This window comes from Bison bison, unplaced genomic scaffold, assembly GCF_000754665.1.
Source record: "Bison bison bison isolate TAMUID 2011002044 unplaced genomic scaffold, Bison_UMD1.0 scf7180017864035, whole genome shotgun sequence".
NCBI lineage: Eukaryota > Metazoa > Chordata > Mammalia > Artiodactyla > Bovidae > Bison > Bison bison.
In genome coordinates, this window is record NW_011494607.1 from 19,005,540 (window position 1) to 19,014,273 (window position 8,734).

The 8,734-nt window shown below is 33.2% G+C and overlaps 1 protein-coding gene across 3 annotated transcripts in view; it reads right to left on the bottom strand.

Moving 5' to 3' along the window:
- PNISR (PNN-interacting serine/arginine-rich protein) overlaps positions 1-8,734 on the bottom strand; it is a 28,681-nt gene continuing 19,947 nt past the window's right edge. For all 3 annotated transcript variants that reach the window (XM_010834739.1, XM_010834738.1, XM_010834737.1), the window contains 6 exons: positions 7,794-7,931; positions 6,301-6,400; positions 5,517-5,570; positions 4,264-4,434; positions 1,907-2,993; positions 1-1,660 (listed from right to left, as the gene is read on the bottom strand). In XM_010834739.1, coding sequence (XP_010833041.1) covers positions 1,630-1,660; positions 1,907-2,993; positions 4,264-4,434; positions 5,517-5,570; positions 6,301-6,400; positions 7,794-7,931 — 1,581 coding nt within the window. In that variant the 3' untranslated portion in view covers positions 1-1,629. The remainder of the gene's footprint in view (positions 1,661-1,906; positions 2,994-4,263; positions 4,435-5,516; positions 5,571-6,300; positions 6,401-7,793; positions 7,932-8,734) is intronic.

Sequence of the window (8,734 nt, forward strand, 5' to 3'; positions counted from 1 at the left end):
TTTTTCTGTAGAATTTTATTTTGAAAATATTATTTCACTTGAAGATTGTTCTAAAAAACATTTTAAGATATGAAAATGTTATACAACTTATTTATTACAAATTAATCAGATAATTAGTTCTGTAATTAGGTACACGGTGTTAAGCTCATCTACATAAAAAATATTGCACATTTTCCTTTATTTTGTCTCCAGATGTGACTGATGTCTAAACTATATAGAATTCCAAACTATTTAAAAGTTACTGTGTGAAATGTCAACTTTATAAATACCAGAACTGCACTGTAAAACAATCATTTTGGTAAACATGCATTTATTCACAGTTGACTTGTTTCTTCAAGATAAATGCATAACTGCTCAAAATTATTTAAGAACCTATGTAGAGGTACAAGAGCACACTATTACAAGTCTATTTCTACCTTCATTTTGAGGAAACACTGATCTTGGCAAAAACCTGGCTTACTTTCAAATGAACTATTGCTGGTAAGAAGGCATACTTTAAAACTTTTCTGTGATCTGCACCTGCTCTTTCCTTTTTAAATTAAAATGTAAAAGCATTGGTTTCCAGAGGTTTATCTATTGTGGCACAAGTGAGTAATCATATAAAATGGACCCTAGAAGCAGTTCAGCATTTCAGTGCCTGCAGAGCCTCATTTTATTCCTAAGTTATGACTGCCTTAAGTTGCTAGACCACTCACTGATCATAATTTTAAGAAAGTGACAAAACCAAATCATTTTAATGTTATGAAATTGACACAAACCTGCGTAACACAGTATTCTTCCACTGTGCTGAGGTCATATTATACTTTAAAAATATAAACAAACATATTCAATTGTGAGTTTTAGTTCTATAGTAATCCCAAAGTGTTTAAAATACACTTTAAAATAGAAGTGGTAACTACAGGATATAGTTCCGGACTTGAATTGCTATTAGTGTCAAACACAATCATTCCTTATAAATAATTCTAGTGGTGCACTGGTCTGATTGATTCTAGCAATTTCATTAACAGGAGTGAACCATATTTTATACACAGAGAATATATTACTTGAAAATCCCCCAAACAGGAAAAATTTAGAAAGCTGTCAAATGCCTCCAAATGAAAAGTAAAGATCTGTTTCTGGCCCTCTTCTACATCTTTATAGTTGGAATCTGACAAAAATCCACGGGTACAATTTACAAACTTTGACAAACTGTTAAGTTAAAACCATTTTCTTTGGGGGAGATGAGAGGAAGTACCTTTAAAACCTGTTATACAAAATTCCAGCTGCCTTTTTATAAAAGTACGTTCCTTAGACTAAAATCATAAAATTAAGGTGCAAGAGTTTAACAAAAATGAACTGAAGAGCTTTATTGACATCACAGTACATTCAAGAATAATTTTAAGAACATTACAGCTGAAAGAGAATGGCATGTTTATAGTCTTATTATGCACTATGTTTTGAAAAAAATGTAATAGAAAGAAATCCTATTAAGTAACTTGGAGCAGCATTTGAAAAAAGTACACCTATTTACAGATTAAAAAAAAAAATTCTGGTTTCACCTACACAGCCACAATATGCCTCTATAATGAGACAAGCCCTTAAAACTCATGGAATTTTTTAAACATCATGGCATTGTTGCCACATCATTCCTCAGCGTTTACGACGGGGAGGGGTTGTTGATCTGAAAAAAAGAAAGGGAAAAGATAAAATTTAAAAATAAAAATGTATTTTATACTAAAGAATCTGCAATTTTCAAATAAATATTATTATATAGGATTTCTAAAATTACTTATGATTATGATCATTTATCAAGTACCAAACTGAGTTTATTAAAGAGAGAGAGAGAAAGGACACTTTCAACTTTGAATAAATTCAGTCAAATTTTTTTTTTTTTAAATCAGACAAAATACTTTAAAAAGTATACTACCTTGATCGGGACTTAGACTTGTGTTTGCGGCTTGCCTTCTTACCAGACCTTTGAGATTTCTCCATGGATCGCGATCGACTATGTTTAGGCTTCTTAACCTTCTTTTCTTTGCTACTTCCTGGAGATTCAGAACTGCTCCTTCCACTAGAATCAGAGCCTGAATGTTTTTTACTATCTTTGGTAGTGCTTTTCTTACTATCCTGTCTAGAATCATGTCTTATGATTTTAACAGATATAGAACCACTCCTAGAGAACGTTCTTTCACTTTCTCGTTTCCTTTTTAACCTATCATCCTGACTACTGAACTTAAAGTCTTTTTCTTCCCTTTTTTGTTTCTCTTTTCTTTTATCCTGTTCACGTTCCCTTTCTTTGTCTTTCTTTTTTCTATCTTTATCTATACTTCGACTCCTCTCCTTTCTCCTCTCTTGTTCTTTAACCTCACCTTTATGCTTATGACTGCTTCCACTAAGACTTCCACGTTGATCATCAATTTTACGTCTATCTCGACTCCTACTACGACTGGACCGATTGGTTCGCCTATCCCTTGAGCGACTTCTACTTCTACGTCTCTCTCGGGAAGGACTTCGATTTCTTCGTCTTTCCCTTTCAATGCTATTTCTGTTAGATCTCCTCCTATCTCTAATCTTCACTCTAGCCCTATTGCTCTCTATTTTAATTCTTCGAGAGTAACTTCTACTCCTACTACGCCTAGCTTTAATTGTTGGAGATCTACTCCTACTATGTCTCTTTTTTCTTTTAGGAGAAGAAGATCGGGAAGAAGTGCGACTACTACCTGAGCTAGAACTGTATGAAGAGCTAGAGACAGAACTACTAGTACTACTACTTCGGCTATTGCTACTGGAACTACCACTACTAGAACTTCCTGATCTACTCCTTCCTTGTTTCTCTTTTTCTTTATGTTCTCTTTTTGGTTCTAAAACTGACGTAGTTTCATTTGACGTTCTTTTCTTTTCATTAACCACATCACCATCTGCTTCTCTTGCTTCTAGTAGTGATAAACTATTTTGCTCTTTATGGATAAATTCATTCATCTCTTTTGTAACCCTTTCTGATTGTTGCTTTTCTTCTGAAACAGAAAAAGACAAAAATAGTAAGACAGGCAAACATACAATGAAAAAACTTCCATACTAGCAAATTTCAAGCCATAAGACTATAAAAATAGAGCAGCACTGTTCAACAGAAATAAAATGCAGTAAGCAATTCAGGGTTTTTTAACAGCTACTAAACAGTTTTTTAACAGCTACTAAAAAGAAACAGGTTTGAAATTAATCTTCATATTTTATTAACCCAATATATAAAAAATCATTTCAACATCCAATGAGTTAAAAAGAAAATCAAAATATTCTGCTCTTTTTTTGTGTATTGTAAAGTCTTTGAAGTCTAGTGTGTATTTTATACCTACAGCACATTTCAGTTTAAGCTGGCTCCATCTGAAATGCTCAGTAGCTACATGCAGTTAGTTACCTGTCTGGACAGTACAACAATGGAGCACCAAAGTGCAGAGGTACAGTAAAGCAGGTAAGAAAACATTTCCCTCTTACACAGTAAAGCAACCTGAAGGTAATTAGTAATTTATAGGAAATTTTTGGTTGTTAGCTCAATAATTACTTCTGAAATTGTCCAGTAAGATTTTTCAAACAATAAAGTCTATGTAAATATTCTTTCACTATTCCTAGTATCATTATATAAACTAAGAGCTGTACACATGAATAACATTTTACATAATTAAATTCTACAGTGAAGTTGCTGAGATGTGTGTGACTCTTTGCGATTCCATGGACTGTAGCTTACCAGGCTCCTCTGTCCACGAAATTTTCCAGACAAGAATACTGGAGTGGGTTGCCGTTTCCTTCTCCAGGGGATCATCCTGACCTGGGGATTGAACCTGGGTCTCCCACATTGCAGGCAGACCCTCTGAGCCACCAGGGAAGCTCAACTAAATTCTAAAAAGTCCTCTACTGTCCTTAAATATGTTAGCTACAAATTACTCTTCAATAGTTTATAATGTATTCCTTTCAAAAGTCTTTTCATTTTAGGAACTTCAATGAGAAATAAAAAGACACCAAATAGTTTAACTTACAGTCAATAGAATTAATGTCTCCCAAAACAAAAAAAGTTTAATTTTTAGAAACTACATACTTTGAATAATATAATTAATTTTGACTTTTAAGTTTGATAAAAATTGAAAATGAGTCAAAAACCTTAGTTTCAATTACATCATATAGTATTTATAATCTAGCTTTGATTCTATCCTGTTATTTTTAGGTTCATTAAAAAATAATAAAAAGAAATACAAACTGAACTGTACAAACACTAAGTGAATCTAAAAGATATACCTTCCATCTGTTTATCATGTAACAGCTGCTGTTCTTTTTCTTTTCTCCAAAAAGCTTCCTGTTTTTGCCGGATTCGATGCCGTAATTCCTCATCATCAGTGTCAGATGATTCAGAACCTCGGTTGCTCCTCTCATCTTCACTGTCTCCTGATCCATAACCACCCAGTCCACCTGTGTGCATAAAGCCCAGTCTATCACATGTAAACATTATTCTATGCACTAAAAACTTTTTAAGGTCCGAGAAGAAAGCTCATTTCTTTTTTCATTGCCTTTTCTTGGAAGAATATGCTTATTCGGGGTGGGGAGGAGTATAAATTACAATGCTTAAGGAGTATACAGAATCCTCAAGAAAACTGATACTTAATATCTTATTCTTTCAAGAATATTTCATATATTGCTCACCATAGGGAATCTTGAAAATGACTGTCTTATTGTCCCTGCTAACCAACAAAACTATTTAATAGGGCAGTAACAAAGCCTAACTAAAGCATAATCAATTCAAACTACCTTACACAAATTTATGATGATCCTGAAAATATTTCTAAAATTAACTCTTTCATTGTTCAAAGTTCAAAAATCCAAGGGATGCTAAATATTTTTTTTTCCTAACAATATTAGAATACTGTAATTCTCAATGGTACAGAAATGGCAAGGTGCTATATAACTGCTCCCCACCCTGAAGTGATCTAGATAGTAGTCATAACAAAATCATATGGGCATTTGGTTTCACCCATTTCTGCTGATCCTCACAAATATTAATTTGAAATGCAGATTCGGAAAAGGCAAGTTCAAGCTTTTATACACTTGATACTGTATCATGCAAATGGCAAATTATGAACATCACTACTATCACGCTCTAAGATAAACCCTTTCCTCTATGGTAAAACTTGACTTGCTACAATACAATCTAAATAAAGGTCCTTAAAAGCATTTATGGATAGGTTCTTCCCTAAGGCACGTATTCAATAATTATGAAAGTGAGCTTAAATGCTATCATGGCTAAATTATGTACTATTACAACTTGTACTAATAAACTATGAATTAGTCACCACATTTGTAATAATCTCACTGTGAATGCTTTAGTTTAAAAAAAAAAAAAAAAAAAGCAAACCTTCTAGAGACTGATATAACCCTAAGACCTAAATTTTATACACTGAGTAGGCCCAGTACAGTTTCTAAACAGAACATGTAGAGAGACAAGGTAAGTGTGATTTTCCCTTTAAGGCCCTCTCACAAGTAAGGAGAATACTTACCGAGTCCAGTGAGGGAAGCCAGTGCACTGGACTGTGCCAGCTGTTTTGCAGGAGCTTTGTATCACATCAACAACAGGAACAACATGTTAACACAAATAGCCACGATTTCATAGTCATGAGAGTCTACGGTATTGTTAAATCTACTACTATTGCTGCTTTTTGGGGAGAGAAGAAACATTAAAAACATAACATTCATTTTAAACCAGTAGTATGTCTGGCCTTGAAACTATAACTCTGATGTGAGCTGAAACTGGTTGATAATGAGGGAAAATGTTGACCAATACACCGGTATTTTTATTTTTGAGGTATGGACCATAACTAAAATATTCTTTCAATATACTTTTTAAGTGTTACTAAAATTATGGGGGGGTGGGACATATTACTTGCTTCTGTAAGAATTACAAGTGGTAACTGTGAAAATTCTGAAGGTTCATAATTCAGTAGTCAAACTAAATGCATTAGAAATCATACACCTAATACCATGGTATCTATATAATAATAATAAAAAAAAAATCAGGTAAAATTGAACATCAAGAATTTTCCACAGTACATGTTATAGAACAATAGCAAAATTGCTAATTTGTGCTTAGGTAGGCTGGATAAAACAAAAATATATGTATAGTTTTAATATGGTGTCTACAAATCTAATATTTCCCAAAGAGTTAGAACATGCAAGAGGATCCATAATCTGCTAGTAATTCAACAAGGACAACAAAAAAGTCCAGAGTAGCCACCAAAACCAAAGAGCCCCAGAAAAAGAAAACCAAGAACACCCACAATATACCTTTCGTTGCTTTCCGGTGTGCATCTTTGGCTATGTAATAAATTTCTTCATCTGTGACATCTAGTAGAATTTCAGTCAGAAGCATTTTTGTCAGCAACATCTAAGGAAGGATATTTTATACGTTTGTTTTTTATTCCTAATTATTACAGTTACTAACACAGTTTGAAATTTTCAAAAAAATTAAAAGGCAAAGCCATTTTATAAAACATTTTTAAAGATCAGATTAGCTATTCTAAGGAACAGAGTATCTTGAAAATTATTGTAAATTATCAGAACTTTAAAAACATTTTAAATCATATGGATTAAAATATATATAAGAATTTATCTATAAAGCAGAAACACTGAAGTCTAATTCTGGAGACAAACATTTTTTTTTTAAGTCCCTATTAATAAAAGTTTCCAGAAGTGTTTTAAATTGAGAGGAATATCCTTTCACTTAATAATATTATTAGTAAGCACCACAATACTAGTTTCTTATGTCACTTTGGAATTTACATTAACCCTCAGCTCAAAGTAAAATCTAAGGGGAAAAAACAAGGAAAATAAGGAAATGGCCAATTACTGCATTTTGTGAAATGAAATCCTTTTTTTCTTTATTACCATCATATAGCATACAATAGACTTGAAGTAAGAGCTGCATGCTAGCACTTGTTTGGCTACCCACAGCTGTTTCAAATGTGGACCCATTTCAAATGGGATCCAGATTACTCATCTACTAAAATAAGAGTACATCGAATCAGCATCATCTAAGGACATTCCAAAGATCATTGACCAACCAACATGAGAAACAAAGCATATTATATACCCAATCTCAGAAATGTACAGTACACATTATAGACACTGAAGGCTGTGAAATCTTTCAATGAAACATCTTTAACTGTGTTAAACCTAGAGCTTCCTAAATTTTTCTATACATTCTTTTAATCTTCTACAGTATACAAAAAACACACTTTAGAAAATAATGTTGTGCTTAGTCACTCAGTCATGTCTGACTCTCTGTGACCCCATCCATGGACTGTAGTCCACCAGACTCCTCTATCCATGGGGATTTTCCAGGCAAGAATACTGGAGTAGGTTGCCATGCCCTCCCCTCCAGGTGATCTTCTCAACCCAAGGACCGAACCTAGGTCTCCTACATTGCAGACAAATTCGTTACCATCTGAGCCACCAGGGAAATGTTCTCTTGGGTCTCATGTAGTATTAATAAAACACTATTTAATCAAGCTGTCGATATTAGAAAATGTGCTTAATAACTGCTTTATAAGCTGTGATTTCATATATTATGAGTTACTTGGATTTTGCAGACACTAGTACCTAGCAAATATACATCTTATAACTGTTTTACACGTTCTCAAGTTTAAGATAGCCAACCAAAAATTTTTTTTGAATTATTAACAAGATAAATCCTATAATATAATGCTGAATGTCATTATATCTCAAATAAAATTTTTTTAAGCCTGTACATGGTAAAGGTAAGAAATTTAACATTCTACCATTTGATACTCTTTCTCTTCTTCAGTCATCTCTGGTTCACTTTGCTCTTCTTGAGGAACTGGAGATGGACTTCGGGTGACTTTTCCACTGCTTGCAGCCTCAACGTTTTCAGTGTCTTCATCTTCCTCATCACTATCCTAAAAAAAAGTAACAGCACTTTTTGGGCCACCCAAATTCATGTTTATGTCATAAAATAATTATCTTAAATATTCTATTTTAAAACCCCAAATTAAAGTCTATGAAACAGATACAGAAAAATGAAATTTCTCTCTAAATAACACTTTTGTGCTACAGATCTCATTTGGTAATTTAAAGAGAGGAAATACAAGAGTACAAGATGGCTTTTGAGAATCAATTTCAATTTTTTCCCTTAGTTAAGTTTTCCTAAGATAAATAACTAGAAGCACATCATGCCCAGAGATTGATTTAATTAATATACATTATATTAATGGTCCTGAGATGAGTGGTATGTAGAATTTTGGATAAATGGGCCACACTCATATACTCAGTATAACTTTTATAGCTGTAAATTTAAGCTTTTTACCTAAAATCATTTGACTTAAAAAAAAAAAAACTAAAGTCAGTTTCCAGATCTAAACTGGTTACTGAAATTTGCTTTTTTTTTTTTTAGCTACAAAATGGACAGATAAGCAAGAAATGAGGCTTACTTCAGATAGAAGAAATACCAGTTTTGTCTCTGTATAGTGTTAGGTTTTCAGTATTCAGATGGCACACCTTAAAAGGTAGATTCTTCTTTAGGCAAAGAAATACTCCACAGTCACTCTTAGCAACCGTACTAAGTAAAAGCCAAGGTGATCACCTAAAAAATACTATGGAAAGACTATTCGAACCAAAGGAAGACTACACGTAAAAACAAGTCCAAAGCATCTGGGAGAAAAGGGAGGACAATCTCCAGTTTTGAGATTTTTTTGGGGGGGGG